This window comes from Ictalurus punctatus, chromosome 27 (assembly GCF_001660625.3).
Source record: "Ictalurus punctatus breed USDA103 chromosome 27, Coco_2.0, whole genome shotgun sequence".
In the NCBI taxonomy this organism is placed as follows: Eukaryota; Metazoa; Chordata; class Actinopteri; order Siluriformes; family Ictaluridae; genus Ictalurus; species Ictalurus punctatus.
The window spans coordinates 7,945,899-7,964,749 of NC_030442.2; the positions used below are offsets into that span (position 1 = coordinate 7,945,899).

Sequence of the window (18,851 nt, forward strand, 5' to 3'; positions counted from 1 at the left end):
TTGAAGCTGCAAATCAGACCCTTTTATTCCAATAATTCAAAGGTTCAACAAAGTAGCGAAGCAGAAACTACACAGACAAAAAATTGAGAGAAAATATCAGTCTCTAATCTCCCTCCTCCAGCTGTGTCCAAAGGGAAGTGATGTACAGAGTGAGCGGTTGAAGGAGAGACATCTGAGAGATGGATATGGTCCAAATCGTATCCCAGTAACATGCTCATTCTTGTGCAGACGAGTGAGCTGAAGTCTGAGGAAGGGATGGATAGAGTGGAACAGTTCCGTCTTTCAAAACCTTTCCGCCTGTGTGGTTTTAATTCATTACTGTTGGGAATGAAAACTCTAAATGAACTTATATTGGATGATTGTAAGTGTGGAAACGATCTCGTTTTTGTAATCGCAAAAACGGCAGGAACGTGTCATAATATCAATGACAAAATGAAAAGAAGATGAGATTGTGTATCCAACAGTGAAATGCTTATATTATCATGATATTACTATACATATACGTGTCGTTGGTCAGGCCACACGTGCTGCCTCCCAGGTCTCATTACGTAAAGTAACGATGGGAACCATTTCCATTATCGTTTGCCATATTATTAAAAATGTCAAACAGATTGCTAATGTTCCTTTGAATTGTACCTATTAGTGTACTGAAATAACCTTTTAAATGTTATAGAATATTACAAGCTAATTCACTTAATTTAGCCAGTAATTTACAAACAAGGAAAAATCATATGAATGTCAGACACTACAGATCTGTGAGAAAGAAAACATCTTTAGCTTATATCAATATTTCAACTTCATTAGTAACATCAAATTCTCACTCTTGTGTCGAGGTTTTAAAGAGAGGTGTTGATTACTACGCTTGCTCTATTTCGACAAGAACCCCGTCACAGTCTTTAGGGTGGAGGAACATCACAGGTTTGCCATGAGCACCTATCCGTGGCTCCGGAGAAAGCAGTCTGATTTCCTTGGCCTTCAGATCCGCTATTGCTGAATTTATATCATCAACCTATAAGCATCAGACAAGTCGATTAATGAACAGTACTACAAACATTTATCACAAGGTTATTGCGCCTTTGGATAAAACCATCTGATGTAAATATACAGGTACTATATTTCATGATCACGTTGGATAAGCTGAGGTGTGAAACTGTTAACACCTAAAACGCAGCTCACCTCGATGCAGATGTGGTGCATTCCTCCGGCTTTGTTCTTCTGCAGGAAGCCTGCAATGGGGCTCTTTTCTCCCAAAGGGTGCAGGAGCTCCAGTTTGGTGTTGCCGAGCTCCACAAACACAGTGTAAACCCCATGCTCAGGCAAAGGCACAGTAGCGCTCACCTTGGCGCCAAGCACATCCCGGTACAAAGCTGTTGCCTTCTCCAGGTCCGGTACAGCGATCGCAACATGGTTCAGTCTACCCAACTTCCATAAGGATGGAGGGACACTCTGACTGACAGGTAACGTTGAAGAAAACGTTCTCATTGATAAGGACTGGCGAGCAGCACATCTTGAGACACATGTCGCTGCAAAATAGTGTTTATGTAAGTAAGAAAACTCGTGTCTGTAGCTTTATTTATCCCCTCACCTAGAGCAGTGATCAAGTTTGTGAACCCTTTGTTCAGATTAGACTTTCAGCAAAATGAAAATAATCATTTACACACAATCTGTCTATGTCTTTATTAAGGTAACAGTTATTAAGCTCAACCTTAAATGATTAAGGTTTAAGAGGTTGTTTGGAGTCATATCTTCCAATTAGGTCCACGTAACAAAACACAGAGACACGGAATTCTGTTCAAGTTCAATACAGCACAATCAAAAGTGAGAAAAGACCTCAGAAGACAGACAATCTTATTAATTATGTATTATATCAGTTTCCCAAGACTGGTCCTGGATTGATTCAGGGTTGAAAACATGTGAATTAGGTATTTGGTACCATTTTACTCCCAATATTGCAAATAGTATATACTTTATAATTATATATATATATATATATATATATATATATATATATATATATATATATATATAAACATATTTTTAACAATTAAATGCTACATATACAGAACAAACACATATACATAACAAGAAATCCAGATATGAAACAGCAGATTAAATAGATACAAAGGGTTACATAAAAAAATACAGCATTTCAAATGTTTACTTTTCAATAATTTTTTAAAACTCTTAATTAACTTTTTTTTTTTTATCTCTGCATGTCTAGATTTTTTTGTTATCTATGCACTTGAAGTCAATAAACCTTTTTTTTAATAATACATATAGACCTTAAACACGGTTTGGAGTTGATCTTTTTGCTTTTGTGTATATAAAATTTACCTAATAAAATCATAATTAAATAATTTCCTCGATGGTATACGTCACTTGCATGAAAAACTGCCGGTGTGTGTGTGGTGTTTGTTAATAAAACAGACTTTATTATTATAATGTATATATACAGGATGCTATAGAACATTTGTGTAAAGTTTACATTGAAATCTACTTTCCGTAAAACATTACTTTTGATAAAATTCGTAAATTATTCGGAGATTTCTTGTTTAAAACAGTCCATTTATTTGTTATTTAGCCTACCTGCAACCTTCAGAAAGGAGGCCGCCATGTTTCCTGATACAAAACCGAACAACTTTATTTAAATAAGAATTAACGCAACACTTTTAAATAAATATCAGGAACCAACCGTTCACATACAGTGTTTATTATAAAAATGGAAACCCGTGAATAATGTCTCATACTCTGTAAAAAATATATCCGCATTTTACGAGAATATAAACGTACTTTAAATATAAAGTCGTTCTTCAGCAATCCGTGCGGAACGACTCGATTCTGCCTTTTGTTTCCGGGGAGCATTTTTACCACGTGCACTGTTGGTCCCATGCGTGTGCAGCCATGGCGAATGGGATTGTACATGACACGCTGGAGAAATGTTTACAGATTTTAAACAGCAATACATCGCAGCCTGAGTTGTTTCTAAAGTAAGGAAATCAAGAATTGTGCTTTTTTTTTATTTATTAAATATCTGAGACAAAGTTATTATGATGAATGAGTCTGGAACAGTGTAATTATGGACGTTATGTGGTGATGGCTAGCTGTGTTAGCCTGTGTGGAGTGTTGTGCTTTGGTTGATTAACGTGTTCATTTAACCAGGACAGTGCGCAGATAATCAGTGCCACAGAATGCGTTATGTAAAAAACAACAAAAGTTCATCTGCTATCCTTCCGTTGATGTCTCTTAGATTCGACATGAAGCTCGTTTACATGCAGCTGTGAAGCTTTTGTGTCATTTAAATAGTTTCTTTAAGGCTTTAGATAAAGTATACCACTTAGCTTGCATTTAGTAATTAACAGCAGTAGAGACGCTTTACGCCGTGGTACTGCATAAATCAGTAGGCATGTGTGGGGAAAAATGACCTTTCTCTCACTCCATTCCAGTGTACAGGATGGCTTGGCTGCAGACTTCACATCCCTCACAAAGACCCTGTATGATCTGCACAAAGCTCATGAACCGAAAGGGTGGATGGGGAGTCCGCTGGACCAGCTGGTGGTGGAGAACTTTGACGAGGAGCAGATCTGGCAGGAACTCGAGCTTCAGAACACGGCTGTGCTCGCACACTTTGAGGACTCAGTAAGCAAGGCGGTCACAGATGATACGCTGACTCTTTTAGAAGAATCAGAGGAAGAAGAGGAGGAGGATGATGGTGTAGGTGAGCAGGATCAGGAGGAGGAGGAGGATGATGATGATGATGATGATGAGGAAGAAGATGAGGAGGAGGAAGACGAAAGAAAAAACCGGTTTAAACCCAAATCATCTGCGTCCGATGACGAGGAGGAGCTTTACGACGAGGACTCGGATATCGACTTTGATGTTGATAAATTTGAAAAACAATCCAAGCAAAAAAAGAAACCAGAAACCAAGATACCTACATCTAGGACTGTGTCAGAAGTGGACGATCAGTTTTTTAAACTGTCAGAAATGGAGGCTTTTCTGGATGATATGGACAAGCGGGAAGGGAAGGAACCTGCTGGTGAGGAAATTGACTACTTTCAGGACCTGCCCTCAGATGAGGAGGATGAACTGGTATTTGATAAACCTGCTGCATCGAAGAGTAAGGAAAAGGTGAGAGAAGCTACTGAGCTCACTCTGCTTATTAAAACGAACTGTTAACTCGTTTACCAGATCAAATTAAAGTTGCTCTTTTTTCTCTTTTGCAGTCGACAAGTTCCAGAGACGTGAAATACAAAGATTATTTTGTGGATGAAGATCCTGCTCAACACGAGTCAGATGAAGAAGCTGAGTCAGCACCTGACCACGAGGAAGACGAAGAGGACATGGACGCAGAGGATTTTGAGGAGTATGTGTATATGTTTGAGGTTGTTTATTTTTTCCATGAAGATATTGTACTGCTTTTGGTGCTTACGATGGCTGATTCTTTTGCACTGTGTAGAGATGACTCTGAGAGCCAGAAAGCCAGAGACCCTTTGCGCAAGGTGACCTTTGACCTCCCCAGTGAGAGCGAAGGAGAGGATGTGGAGGACATTCTGGGTGGGAAGTCTAAAAATATAACGAGAGATACCAAATCAGTGTTTGAGAAAAGACAAGAAAAGGTACGTTTAGGGGAACCTTCAGTGTGTCTGATGTGTGCTTTTTATTTTGTTTTGCACTGGAGGTACATGGTTTACGTAACTAACAAATAATGGACGTCACAGAAGTATGTAATTCCCTAAATATCTACGTCCAGATTATCATTGATGTCCACAGACATGCTGATGTGGTTTACGGTAATCTATAAACATGAACACAACTTCTCTGGAACGTTATTGGGGCTGCCATCTTGGACAAACAGAATGGTCTTTTACCTGCGGTGTGAATGTGTGCATGATGCACTGATCTGCCCGCCTCACACCCAGAGCTCCCGGGACAGGCTCCGGATCCCCCATGACTCTGACCAGGATAAAGCGTGTGCTGAAGATAAATGAATGAATGACACAGCAACTTAAGACATTTTACATCACACCAGACCGTACTCCCCAGAGTCTAAAGCAGAGGTTGTCCAGTCGTATTCAAAGTGGCACTAAAGCTCCAGCTAAGCAGGACGCACATCTCCTAGTTGACAGGAAATCAACTCGTTAAGGCACAATTGTGCCCAAAAGCCAGGAGTAATGTGGGAAATAATATAGGAATAATACAAGATGTTGAACATCAAAATCATTTGGTTTGCTCCAGAACCAGTGTTTGAAAATTTCAATTCTTCCTACCTCAGAAGAAGGGAGGTAGCACAAAGTATTGACTAAAAGGGTGCTAATAATTGTTGCACACATATTTAACAAAGATTTTTTGGGGGGCACGGTGGCTTAGTGGTTAGAACGTTTGCCTCACATCCCCGGGGTTGGGGTTCAAATCCTGTCTCCGCCCCGAGTGCGTCGAGATTGCAGGTTCCCCCATGCTTTTGGGGGTTTCCTTGGGGTACTCCGGTTTCCGCCCCCATCCAAAGACATGCATTGTAGGCTGATTGGCATTTCCAAAATGTCCGTAGTGTGTCATTGTGCCCTGCGATGGGTTGGCACCCTGTCCAGGGTGTTCCAGGCTTTATGTCCCGATATCCCGGGGATAGGCTCCAGGTTCCCTAGCAACCCTGTGTAGGATACGCAGTATGGAAAATAGATGTATGGATTATTATATTACTAACTTTATATTATACCTTGTATTATATAACTTTACACTAGTTATAATTCAATGCTTAAAATGTGTGGGAGATTTCAAGGCAAAATGTGCAGGATGTGGACCCGAGAAATGAGTACATGACTTCTGTTCCAAATTGTGTAAGTGGCTTATGACTGCAGTGAGTTTTATTGGGGGAAAAAAAACCCCAGCGTTCGTTACTTGTCAGTTTTACAATCCTTGTGGCTCCAGTGCAAAAGCATCCATTTGGTTGTTATTCTGACAAACTATTCCGTTAACAGACTTTCTGTTTACAGATGATTATATTTATTGGTTTGTAATGGTTTATGTATATATTTATCCGTTGCCTATTGTATTTGAGTGAGTCGTAAAAATGGCGTATTGATGTGAATGTGAAACAGATGGCAGAGAAGATCGCTGAGCTGGAGAAAGCAGCGTTAGCTGAGAAGCCGTGGCAGCTGACCGGAGAGGTAACGGCACAGACTCGGCCAGAGAACAGCATGCTAGAGGAGGATGTGGATTTTGATCAAGCATCCAGGATGGGTAAGATCTGTCTCTCTCTCTCTGTCTCTCTCTCTCTGTCTGTCTCTCTCGCTTTAAAAATGATATATTTTGCATGAGATTTTATAGCTTAAAGCAGCAGTACTGAATTTTGCCTCTCTATCGCCATCTCTGTTTGAAACATAAAAGTGCAAGTTACTTAATAATAAATAATTATTATAAGCTTATCATTGATAATCAGGGTACGGTAAGGAGACAGTTTTGTACACTGATTTTTTTTTTTTTAATGTACTTGCTCAATCATTGATTTTTGCTTATTTTTATCCAAAAAAGTTCCACACTGCAGCTTTAATAATGTCATTCAAAGCACATGTATGAAAGTTTGGGAAAAGATTTTGTGTGTGAGAGATTTCCATTTCCTTCTTAAAAACATTAACTTTAAAGAATACATTAAACACATCCTGATTCAAGCATTACTTTTTTTGTTTTTTTGGGAATTCATTTTTTTTTTTTACTTACTTCCTAAAGCGCCTGCGGTCACGGAGGAGACGACGCTGCAGCTCGAAGAGATCATCAAGCAGAGAATAAAAGACCAGGTTTGAATATTTCCGTCCTTCATACTAGGGAAATAAACGTGTAAGCACACCGCTGTTTGTTTCACAGTTAAACTGTGGCTGTGTGTTAGGCCTGGGATGATGTCGTGAGGAAGGAGAAGCCAAAGGAGGAGGTATTCGAGTATAAGAAAAGGCTGACGCTGGACCACGAAAAGAGCAAGCTGAGTCTGGCTGAAGTTTACGAGCAGGAGTACATCAAGCGGAACCAGGTGAGCTTTCCCATGCCCCAACAGCAGCATTTACCATTTACCAATAATCTCATCGAACAGGAACCGTGTATTTGAAGGACTCTGGTCTTCTGGGGACTTGACCAAACTAATTTATCAGCATTCACAGGAGCATTTACACAAGAAATGATGTATTTATGAAAATCCTGTTAGTCGAAGAGAGTTATGAGAGCTCTTGATTTACAGATAAGAATACTCACTAATGGAAATCTCTATTGATCGGCTTCAGCTTGTATAATCGGCATGAGTTACTGCAATTTTACAAGTTTGTATTGCTTATGTATTTCAGTCACACACAAATTTACTGAACATTTAGTGCAATACAGTCATTTCATATTAATGACTTAGAAGAACGAATTCCAAAACAAATCCGTAACACACACATATGGAAGTATCCTGTGGACAATTTTCAAAAATTACTGCAAACTGTCTTTCCAGAAAATTGTGACGTAATTCAAATGAACATCTCGTATCACTGTTTGCATTTCCGTTTACATGAACGTTCAGAGTCTTCCACATTTCATATGGACACGCCAAGTCTGTTTGCAATTGCATTGCCCGTGTGTTACAAGTCATGACCCGGTCAGATCGACACAGCAATAACGGTTATCCGCTTTCATTTCCTCAGCGTCGCGTATGAAGCCTGGCACAATTCAAACGGAATCGCAAATCCCTTTGCGTTCGCAGACGCCTTGCTTAGAAACCTGTCAGTGGTTCATTCAAAGCAGAAATCAGTGTTGGGGTGGGAGGAAACTACGGCGCGTGCCTGTATTTGGAAGTGATCTCCCTCGCAGTCGAACGCATTTTCGAGTGCCTTGCGGTCACCACGGTACAGTTGGTTTTATATCGGATAATCACTGCGCATTTGAGATTCTCTCTTCATTTTCCTCAAGAAATAAACACACAAAAAGGATGACGTACGTGTTTTCTTACTCTGGAGTGGACAGTGAACAAAGTACAACTGAATATATTTCAAATTTCTCTCCTGCTGAAGCTAAACTCTCAAACGCAGCTCGCCAGCGCTTTATATTAAAGGAGTCGGTAAGGGAGCGTCTAAAAATTCCATTTAAACTTATAAAATGGATAAATTGCTGCTATAGTGTGAGAAAAGCACTGAGGTATAAGAAGGCTTTGACGTGTAGAAACATGCAGCACAAAGCTAACATACAGTATTTCTGGTATTTCACTGCGCTATCGCTTTGTGTTTACATACAAAAACGAGCAAAATATAAAGCGTAATGAAAAAGAAATTGGCCAGACACCTATGCAGAATTTCAACGTAGCTCTAGTTGTACGTGTGATGCTGGTAGCGTTGAGACAACAGCTAATGTGCTAATGCTAGCCAAGCACTTGATGCCATTTAGTTTTGAGTTATAATAGTATAGTATAATGTATTATATCATATATTATAGAGCTGTTGTGCATTTAAACTTACAGGCCTATTCCTGCAAATTTGAGTGATTTTTATTTTTTTTTTCCTTCTGTCCAGTAATGAAGCTGTCGAGTTAATAGAGTATTAAAAGGGTCGTTTATCTTGGGTTTCAGGAAAAGACCGAGGAAGAGGAGAATCCAGCTCATGTAGAAATTCAAAAGCTTATGGACTCACTCTTCCTCAAACTGGATGCACTTTCCAACTTCCACTTCACGCCAAAACCGGTAAGTCTGTATGGCCCTGATTTGTTCAGCTTTGGGCCGAACGACCTTCCTCACACCTACAGTATTAGTTCACGCAATCGGTTTATTTTGTCCGTTTTTCTAGCATATTCCTGAGGTGAAGGTAGTGTCCAATCTGCCTTCAATCACGATGGAGGAAGTGGCTCCAGTCAGCGTCAGCAACGCCACTCTTTTGGCTCCTGAGGAAGTCAAGGTTGGTGTTTTCTATTGCGTCGTCTTGTTGCTCGGTTTAACGGAAAGACTTTTTAATCCAGTAAGAAATGAGCAGATCACTTGAGCACTTTTGGAAAAGAGATCTCCAGTAACCGCTCTACTGAAATAAGACTAGCACTATGTACTTATTCACTATGTACTCAACTGTGTAGTGTATGAATTTTGTAAGGTTCTATTTTTCAGAGCCCCTCCATTTCCCCCACCCCGCTATGTAATTAAAGCTGCGACAGTTGAGTGCATGAAGTGTCCAACATTCCACACGTTTTTTTTTTTCTTCTTCCGGTTAATTAAGTGTATCTTCCGGTTATTTCAAGTTTACTTTTTCTTTTTGGTATTTTCAGTGCGAACACACTACTCGCGCTATTTATAACCACAAAACGGCATAGAATTGCCTTGTATTTCACTTCCCTATACACTTCAATTCTGATCCTTCAGGAGAAGAACAGGGCTGGAGATGTTCTCGGTGACTCCGAGAAAACGGCCACCGATAAGAAACGGGAGAGACGCAGGAAGAAGAAGGTGAAGCGCTTGAAGATCCAGGAGCGCGAGAAGAGGAAGAAGCTTAAAGAAGCTGCGAGTGAAGGAAAGATCACGAAAAAGTCAAAGGCCCAAGTGGAAGAGACTCTCAAAAAACTCGCTAAAGGAGGGAAGGCCAAAGTACTCACGGTTAGTGTTTGCCTTGTTCTCTCAGTGAAATTTGGGTCAGGGGTTTTGTCAGAGAAAGCAGATTTCATTCAAATTTTATTCAGCGTTAAATACTCGGAGAAAGAAAATAACCCCTACTTCCTGTTGCCTTTTTTGTTTTAACAAAAGTTTTCATTCGGTGTGTGTTTAAACACATTGCAGCTCATGCTAGTGAGACTATAGCTCACACTCCCAAATCCTGCTGTTTGCTAAAAACTCGGTGGATGAATATTATCATGAGAGGATACGGATTATGTCAGCAGTCATCGATTTGTACTAAAATCTGGTTCGTTTAAATTGAAATTGAAGCATTTACATTTCACGCCCTTATCCGGAGCGACTTCTATCAATCTCATTTATACAGTTGTTGAGTGGCAGCTCGGCATTGCTGGGATTTGAACTTGCACTCTTCAGATCAGTCGTCCAACAGCTGTAGTCCATGCAGGTGTGCATACTTGCGGTTGAGGAGCAAGAAATTATTATGCGAACATATGAAGAATTTAAAGCTACACTAACTACAAAAAGCAACACCGTGGCGCCTGCCAAAGCTCGGGAAACTTGCTGATCGTATAAATGCATAAGTTGACTTTTATAGGCTCACAATGAGAATAAACAGATTGAAAATTTATAACCCCGACATATTACATATTAATAAAATCAACATCAATTTGTGACAGTGTATTAGGACGGGATTAATGCCAACATGAAAATATGTACCACTCGCCGAGAACACGTAGAGTAAAAGCGGCTTCAGCGTGTCACGTTTTTAACGTGCGGATCAAGAAGCCGGCAGAGAAAATATACCATCTGCTGAAAATCCATATCTTTCATACAGATGGAGAAAAGATGGAAAAGCAGGGGATTGTATCCGTCCCTAAAAGTTCTTTCCCTTCATTATCTGCGCTCCGAGCTCCACAAACACGTCATATATATATCACTTTGCTCATTGCTGATTGGTCCAAGTTGGGTTAAGAGTTTTCTTAACCAGATTAAAACCTGCTCCGGAGCAGGTTAGCTGTATAGCGCGAGTTACTATGGTGATGAAACCCACTAAAATCCAATCCACGTTATTGAGAACAAATAAAACAGTTTACTCAAACTAAACTCTGACCAGCGTCAAGCTGTGTGTCTCGCCTCTCTATGTTAAACACACTCGTAAGACATCCATACTGGATGTATTTTTTTGTCGTACCTCACAGGACGATGGGATGGACAAAGCGCTGCGCTCATCTCAAGCCTTCTTCTCCCAACTTCAAGACCAAGTCAGGAGTCAAGTCAAGGGCTCAAAGGATCAGTCTGCCAAAAAGAAGAAACAGAAAGTGGTTTCTGCCAGCAAGCTGAAGTTATAAAGTTCTAATTGTGTTGTGTATCATGTACAGTTTTTCTCTTTATAAGATGAGAATGAATCGAGCCCAGATCTCCACATGATCTGGTCATTTATATTAAAATGGTTTTTGTCATATTTAAAAACAAATATGGTCCTTATTTGGTGTGTGGTTGTTGTTTTGCTTAATTTAACCAATATGAGAAACTGCAGTACAAAGCTGTGTGCACTGAGCATGTGCTTTAAAACATCTGAGGTCTGATCTCATCTCGTGTCAGAGTTAAAAAATATCCAGATTTCTCCCATTACTTACAAGACAAAATCCAGATTAGTTACATGCGGTAGTAGGTTAAATAAGGTTAAGCCTTTAGAAGAGCAAGATTTTATGCAGAATCAATGACCTTATTAAATTATGTATTGGCTCAGAGTTTTGGCAAGCAAAACACTCGGTAAAACAGCGAGGTAGAGTAACGAAGTGTCTTCCCCTACAGTTTCATTTCTTCCTGGAACATCAGCCAGTAAATTGAAATGTAACGGTGTCCCGATGAGTGACACCACCGAACTCGGGGAGATAATCGCTTGCTAAATCATTTAGGAATGACGTTCGTGAAGTGCTGCTTTCGGGGAAACTTCACCCAGGTAGATAATAAACCACCCCGGTTCATGAAAGCTTGGATAAAGATCTGATGAGCTAAATCAGGGGTGTTACAGCATATCGTGGAGCTGTACTTTCCTTGTTATAAATTAAATGTCTTGAATTAATGTTTTTAGGCTATAAATATATATATATATATATTTTTTAAATCTGGTGGTTTTATTTTGTTCATTATTATGCAATGAAATTTAGTTTAATAACCACACCCACACTCAACACCACACATTAAACCGACTCAAGCGTAGGTTAACTGCCCTTGATCTAACATACATCAACACAAGAAATACGTTTTCTTTTAATGTACAACAACAAACCCTCTGTAAACCAACAACCTGTATATTTCTTTCAGAGTGCTTTTAAAAAGTATTACGTATGAGGGTGTCAGAGCCTGTGCCATGTCTGATATTAGAAAAAAAATAAATAAATCAAGTAGAAGTGTCAACCCATTTTTAATTCACAAGGAAACAAATCAGAAGCATGGTGTCTTGCATAGCGGCTCAGAGTCGGGCCCCGTAGCGCTGAGAATAGTTCAGTTCATCAGAGCCCTTTTAGATGTACAGAAGCCCAGCACACCACCTCATAGCTTATACTTAACACAATTCTACACATGACCACACATAGCTTTGGAATTATGTTGAGTTTAGCCACTGATGTAGGAGGCAGTGCCGGCATGTTACAGCCTGAGAGAAAGGACCAGAAAGAAAAACATCCACTCAATAGCAAGGCCACGATTTCAAAAAGGCACACAGGATTAGAATAAACAACCCTGGTTCAGCTTCTTTGCATATCTAAATAAATATCAACGCTGTTTCGTGAAAAATCTTAAATGTGTTAAGGTCAAGTAATTTCTGCGGTCAACAGCTTCGAGTGCACTGCATTAGTGGTAAACTAATCACAAAAATATTATTGGGAATTAATGGGTGAAAAAAGTACCATATTTATGACAACAAAAGGTAAAAAATAAAGTTGCATCCAAATACATGTTCACAATATAAGGGTGGGCCATATGTCAAAAAACGTCACAATGTCTGAAGGCATTCTTACAATACATGTCTGTTTCACTAAAACAGTCAAATTAGTAGAACTAAATAAAATAATAATTATTTTTTTTTAAAAACCCTGCAAATTATTTTTGTTTTTAGGAAGAAAAAGTAGGGAAAATTATATTAATATCCAATACACTACTTGCTACTGTGAGTAATAACACAATTCTACAACAATCCTCATGATACTTTCAGAAAAGTAGATCATGACAATTTATTGTGATATTTCTATCAACATATCGTCCACCCTCGTCCCAAACCCTGATCTACATCTAAGATAAATTCATGTCTTTATAGAAGGCTACAGATCAAACAAAAGGTGACTGTCCAGTTAAAAAAAAAACACAACAACAAAAAAAAAAAAACAGAGGTAACAAGTGCTGTTCCCCCCCTCCCCCTCCCCCAATAAAACTCCTAACCTACCTTTACAAGCTCGACTTTCCAATCTAAAGCTAATTCACTATGTGCCTATTGGGATACGGTGCACTCGACTGCTGTACCAGTTCAACCGGCTGATTGGTTGGAGCAGTAGTCAGTCATTCGGAGCAGCTATTCTGTGCGTCTGTTGGGTGAGGGATCTAACGGACGAGGACCAGCCTGTGTGTGTTAGAGATCACTGTGAGTGCACAGTAGTCACCTGCATTTGGGGGTTATTGTGGGCAATCCCTGACATTACCCATACGAGTCACAATTTTAATAATAGCTACCTACGGTTAGACCTTTCCAGAAGGCCTCTTACAAAATCGATATAACTATACATACTAAAATAAAATAAAAAAAATAAAAAATTAAGAGTTAAAAGATTTTTCTACCACAGGCTTAACTTACAGTCCTACTTTCATCATTTATCCTAATGCCATAACTCCCCCAAAAAAACAAGAAATTAATCAGTACTGGCAGTTCAGAAAGCGTGAAACTATATAGAAGAATGTGCGAATTCATACTGGTGCTTTGTAAATGGAGAAAGAAAGAAAGAAAAAAAAAACACACACCCAAAGACTGGCAAATAAATTCTGAACAATAGGCATGTACCGATTTATACACCATATTGCAATATTCATTAGATGAGAGTTCAAGGATAGACAGAACCATGGAACATCTCCCACTGAGGCGTAATTTCTTAGTAATTACAAAAACTGCACTTGGAATCCAGGCGATCTGGGCAGTTACGGTGATCTGAAATTCTAATATTGGCTCATGCCTACTGGACAACATACTAAATCTTTAGTAAATCAAACCAGCACAGAAATAAAAGAATCTCTATCTTAACGTCACAGCATGATTCAGTGTTAGCTATGACTTTTCTTTGTCCATTGCCAAATACACACCATCGCAACTGACCAGTATTATTCTGATGTTGGCATGTGGCTGAAGAGCTCTTTAAAAGAACCGACAAGCCAAATGGACCAGTGTGAATACGGGAGAACATTCTAGAGGCTTCCAATCATGCACAGTGACGCTACATCAATCCAAGCGCTGCTTGGAGGCCTCTAATCAGGCTTCAGGTTTTCAGAGGTTCTCATTGGCCAGCGTCTCTGTGGACAGCCAGATTCTGGCTCCGTTGAGGAGTTTGCTGAGGGGAGTACCCAGGATGCTGCGGCGACACAGATTGCCCATAGGGGAGAAGGGGAATGAGGAGCTGAGGTACTCAGGAGGAGTAGGGGACTCGCTTGGAGACAATCCTGCCCTAAAGTACATTTTGCTGGGTTCATCCTGGGGGCTGCGCGCTGGAGTCGCCCCTCCTGTGTACTGCCTCAGCTGATTCTGTAGAATTTCTATCTCGTCCACCAGCACAGAGAGCTTGTGGAAGGTGGTGATGGGGCCACCGTTGGGGATGCGGGCCTCGGGCACCCAGCGCAGGAAGTAGAGCTTCCATAGGGGTAGATGGGAAGGCAGGAGCTGTGGCAGCAGCAAACCCTGCAGGTCGGCTGGCCGAGAAATCCAGTCCTGCAGGAAGTGTTCGGCAGGGCTCTCCTGCTTCTCGTTCGCCTGTGAAGCGTCAGTACGGAGTCGCGGCATCAAAGAATTACGTCGAGGCAGAGTATCAAGTACAGTCAGACCGCCATTCTTCAGCTCTGAAGGCAGACCTCGCAGTGTGGAACTGTAGTTTTTCTGCCAAAAAAAAAGAAAAAAGATGCATACCATTTGCCATCATCATACATACACCTACCATATTAATATTTTGTCCGAATTACTGACTGCTACCCAAATGTTGCTTAGCAAAATTTGGTCACCTCCCCTCTACAATTGCAATCAATGAAAAGGGAGCGCCACAGAACCACAGCTGAACACAGGTCCTATTCTGGGTGACATGCAGTGATATGGCAGAGTGTGTTCTGTTAATATGGTACAGACAAGGAGACCACAATAATGCTATTTCCAGGTATCTGACCTCTGAAATACGCTACAAGGTTTTGTAGCCAACTTTTTAAAAGAACATATCAGGAAAATAAAATTAGCAAACTGTTTACACACAACGGAGTGCTAAAATGATTCTTTTATTTATTTATTTATTTATTCATTCATTCCCTTATAAAATATCTATTAGAAATGGAATTGGTTAAGCAAGTAGTTGAAATCAAAAACATGGTTTGGGTTGTATATACACTACCGCTCAAAAATATAGACACACTCATTCTTTATTTTTCCCACATTTTAGAATAATAATAATAATAATAATAATAATAATAATAATAATAATAATGTCATCAAAACTCTGTAGTAACACAAGTGGAACTATGGGAATTATGTTGTGATAAAAAATCCAAAATAAATCAAAATAATTGAGTATTTTAGCATCTTCAAAGTAGACCCCCTTTCTACCTAGAATTTCCAGAAATGTATTCTTGGCATTTTCTCGACTGATTTCTTGAGGAATTTCCTCGAGATGCTTTTTAAACAGTATTAAAGGAGTTCACACCGACGCTGGACTCTTACTGGCTGCTTTTCAGAATAATTCACTCCAAGTCATCCGTTTATATTACAATTATATTTTTGTCTACAACACTGATTTCAAACATTTAATCATACACCTTCAGATCAAAAGATTTTTAAGATCATGAGAAACATTTCAGTCGAGTGTCTCCAAACATTTGACCGGTAGTGTGTGTGTGTGTATTATAGATCTATCTCGATCTCATACTGCGAGTTTTGGATTCTTTTAACAAAAAAAATGAAGCGTATCTCGTTGGGTGTTCAATAAAATATTCCAGTTATTTTCTTTTTCTTTGATTACTTTCAGACAATAATTTCTGGAACAACAGTAAAAGAAGCTAAAAACAACTAACCTTTTAGAATGAATATACACGTTTAAACCCATGTTTCCGGGTATAATATTACACCTTTTGAGAAGCCATGTGAATTTTTGTATGAAAATGAGAAAGATGGGAGTCGTTATCAAACAATCCTCACCTTGCTACGCCTGTGTGTGAAGGTCCGCACCGTGCCGTTGTGCACACAGGGGGTGCTCTTGCCCACGTACAGAGGATTGTTAAAGAGAGTCTGATCCTTCAGGCTGAACTGCTGCGACCAGTCCCACACAGGTGGGAACTGCAGAACTTTGTCATGTCCCAGGGATATACTCTTACTCAGGGCAAAGTCCTGATATAAGGAGGAGAGAAATGCAGATAAAAGGAGACAAAAACAGTGCACTGTATTAATTAAGGAAGATAGAAAGAAATAAAGAGAACAGAAAAATGCAGTCCATTAAGTGTCTCACGAAGCTGATAGCAAGTTGCCAGATCATCTTACCCTGCTGTGTTCAGCCCTTTGTCGTGGGCAGTTGAAAAGGAAAGTGCTGAACACAGGGACCCACATGCTGTCGCTCAGCACCGTGAGGTACATCTCTGTGAACTCGAAGGCTGCTGGGTACTGCTCCATTAACTCCCATACGCAGTTCAGGAACAGCAAAAACAGGGGAGACTGCACAAGAGAAAACAATACAGACGATATACTGATATACTGAGCGTGCAGGTTCTCCGTTTAAATATTTTCCCTGCTCAAAAAAAGGCATTTTAATAATACAGTTAAGCATCCATGCCACTAAGCAACATATTTAGCTGAACTTGTAATAGGTATCTTGTTGTACTAGGTCTTAGTATCACAACATATAAAAAAATAAAGAGACATCCAACAAGACTCGGCAGGTTAAAGATATCCATCTAGCTTTGGTTTGTTCTTGATGTTTGTTTTCTTGTGAAAATGGTTTCTATGCACTGTAAATGCATCACAGATTTGGACGAAATTATTCTAACAACGGGAATTTTCATTTTCCGTTCTTATACCAGTGTGTTCCATGAAAACAATTCCCCTGTTGTTGTTCACGCTGAATCAATGCCAAACTGCATGCCAGCCATTTCATCACTCCTGCCCTTCAGGTACAATTTGCTAGCTGTCTCAGGACTCCAGCTGTCTCCAGACTCTTACCTCCTCCTTGTCGTTCTTCTTCAAATGATTGCAACGGTCGAGGAAGCGATGGCCAGCCATCACCCACTCCTTCTGCACCAGGCCCTGAAAACCTGCCAGACTCCGGCAATGAGGGTCGCACATGAGCTGCACCAGAGACGCAATGACGCAGCTCAAATCCCGGTCTTCTTCTTCTGCAGGGAGAAGCCCATAAGAAAAAAATTAAGCAAGGTTTCTGATGAACAGAGTTAAGAATAGCAGAGAGAGAGAGAGGACGAGGGAGAGAGAGAGAGAGAGAGAGAGAGAGAGAACCCTATTTTCAGATTCATTTCCATGGATTTGTGTAGGGTAGAAATGACAGTGATGAATATAACAGTACACAGATTTAAATATCCAGCAGCAACTCTGAGCATCTCTAACCTTGCAGAATGACAGAGGATTGCTTCCCCTCCAGCATGAAGATGACCTCCACTGCATGCCTCAAAAACGCCCTGAAAAACATCAGATTTTACTAATGGAACAGCCTATATGTGAACAAATATTAAAATACTGTCCAATGCATTGTACATTAAATCAGGAGCTACAAAGTCATGACTTTTTGTGGTGGCATGCATGCCTATCCATCCACCAACACTCAATCTAATTGTGTTTCTAAAATAGAAAACATACATTACATTTATGAAAATACACAATTATTTTTTAAATAATTTGTGCCTAAGTATGACCAATGTTATTTCAATATTGAGCAAACTAACTGATCGTTTTAGCCATTTTTAGGCAGGCCTTCATATAATAAATGCAACGACAAGAATGAGATGTTATAAAATATCATCTACTCAGTTCAGTTTTGGCATTCGTCACTCCCACAGTGACTCCTTGAAATAAAGGAAGGTGTCAGAGAGTTGCTGCCAGCACGAGGCTGTGAGAGAGCCAGCTTCTCATTTGGCAAATGCATGGTGTTTATTCATACCTGACATATTCCATCCACCGTGAACTTTCCATGGACGACAGCCACTTCTCTTCAGACTCCTCGAAGGGATCTGTGTATACACACACACACACACACACACACACACACACACACACACACACACACACACACACACACACACACACACATTTATCCTCCCTTCCTTTGATAAACACAAGTTGAATAGGGATTAGGGTAAGAATGGGAGATTTTGGACAGACGCTTTATACAGAGCATCTGCATCACCACCATTAAAACAAGAAGTGAGGGAATATCGTTTTAGGAAAATGGTGTTCCTTCCTCCAGTAGAGTTCCAAAGACTTGGTAAATTAATGCCGAAGTATACTGAAGTTCTAATGGACGCTTGTGTTCTGGCAGTAACATCGTAATAGGGGCACTATATGTTGGTTTTTCCTTTAATTTGTCACCCATCTGTATATCAGCATATACTGTAATACCTTCAACAGCCGTTAATTTTATTGATTATAAGACCAATCTAATTTTATTATGAGACATCTAGATTCTCTACAGTCTGAAAGAGCATCCAAGTGCAATAGATCCTAACTGCAGAACTGGGTTGAGTGATTCTGATAGGTGTTGTTCTGTGAAACAGCTTCACCAACGGAATTACTCTTTTCTCCAAGTAGAAATAAAAGTGATTCTGACTAACAGGAAGTCTATAAAGTCTGGAACAAATATTGGTGTGGCTAACGTGAATACTGAATACAACCCCTGGCAAAAATGATGGAATCACCGCACTTGGAGGATGTTCACACGGCTTTTTTTTTACTCCGTAACAAATAAACAAGCCACAGATATGACGAAACAATTTTTGTTTAATAGCTGAACAT

The 18,851-nt window shown here is 39.9% G+C and overlaps 3 protein-coding genes across 4 annotated transcripts in view; 1 reads left to right on the top strand and 2 right to left on the bottom strand.

Annotated features, from left to right (window-relative positions):
• On the bottom strand, positions 1-2,684 carry mcee (methylmalonyl CoA epimerase). The gene is made up of 3 exons (XM_017458704.2): positions 2,587-2,684; positions 1,177-1,523; positions 1-1,009 (listed from the first exon to the last, which is right to left on the bottom strand). Exons 1-3 carry the CDS (start codon positions 2,612-2,614, stop codon positions 857-859), a joined length of 528 nt encoding a protein of 175 aa, XP_017314193.1. The 5' UTR covers positions 2,615-2,684; the 3' UTR covers positions 1-856.
• Positions 2,685-2,826: 142 nt separating this feature from the next.
• mphosph10 (M-phase phosphoprotein 10 (U3 small nucleolar ribonucleoprotein)) lies at positions 2,827-11,089 on the top strand. Of its 2 annotated transcripts, XM_017458703.3 has the most exons (11): positions 2,834-2,987; positions 3,444-4,128; positions 4,224-4,363; positions 4,457-4,616; positions 6,093-6,234; positions 6,721-6,788; positions 6,878-7,015; positions 8,579-8,689; positions 8,793-8,900; positions 9,356-9,586; positions 10,804-11,089. In XM_017458703.3, the coding sequence occupies exons 1-11, from the start codon at positions 2,902-2,904 to the stop codon at positions 10,951-10,953; spliced, it is 2,019 nt and encodes a 672-aa protein (XP_017314192.1). In that variant the 5' UTR covers positions 2,834-2,901; the 3' UTR covers positions 10,954-11,089. The 2 variants fall into 2 exon arrangements, with proteins under 2 accessions (XP_017314191.1, XP_017314192.1); XM_017458702.3 differs by having other exon boundaries at positions 2,827-2,987; positions 4,224-4,616.
• Positions 11,090-12,015: 926 nt separating this feature from the next.
• The window catches only part of mtmr10 (myotubularin related protein 10), a 35,414-nt gene continuing 28,578 nt past the window's right edge, over positions 12,016-18,851 (bottom strand). Inside the window, exons 11-16 of the mRNA XM_017458701.3 lie at positions 18,001-18,070; positions 17,451-17,521; positions 17,052-17,224; positions 16,377-16,547; positions 16,038-16,226; positions 12,016-14,738 (exon numbers count right to left, since the gene is read on the bottom strand). Coding sequence (XP_017314190.1) covers positions 14,136-14,738; positions 16,038-16,226; positions 16,377-16,547; positions 17,052-17,224; positions 17,451-17,521; positions 18,001-18,070 — 1,277 coding nt within the window. The 3' untranslated portion in view covers positions 12,016-14,135. The remainder of the gene's footprint in view (positions 14,739-16,037; positions 16,227-16,376; positions 16,548-17,051; positions 17,225-17,450; positions 17,522-18,000; positions 18,071-18,851) is intronic.

Coding starts and splice junctions, on each gene's coding strand:
- mphosph10 (XM_017458702.3), top strand. CDS start 2,902: ATGGCGAATGGGATTGTACATGACACGCTGGAGAAATGTTTACAGATT. Junction 4,617..6,092: donor TTGAGAAAAGACAAGAAAAG/GTACGTTTAGGG, acceptor AATGTGAAACAG/ATGGCAGAGAAGATCGCTGA. Junction 8,901..9,355: donor TGGCTCCTGAGGAAGTCAAG/GTTGGTGTTTTC, acceptor CTGATCCTTCAG/GAGAAGAACAGGGCTGGAGA.
- mcee (XM_017458704.2), bottom strand. CDS start 2,614: ATGGCGGCCTCCTTTCTGAAGGTTGCAG. Junction 1,524..2,586: donor CTCCTTTCTGAAGGTTGCAG/GTAGGCTAAATA, acceptor ACTATTTTGCAG/CGACATGTGTCTCAAGATGT. Junction 1,010..1,176: donor TGCACCACATCTGCATCGAG/GTGAGCTGCGTT, acceptor TGATGCTTATAG/GTTGATGATATAAATTCAGC.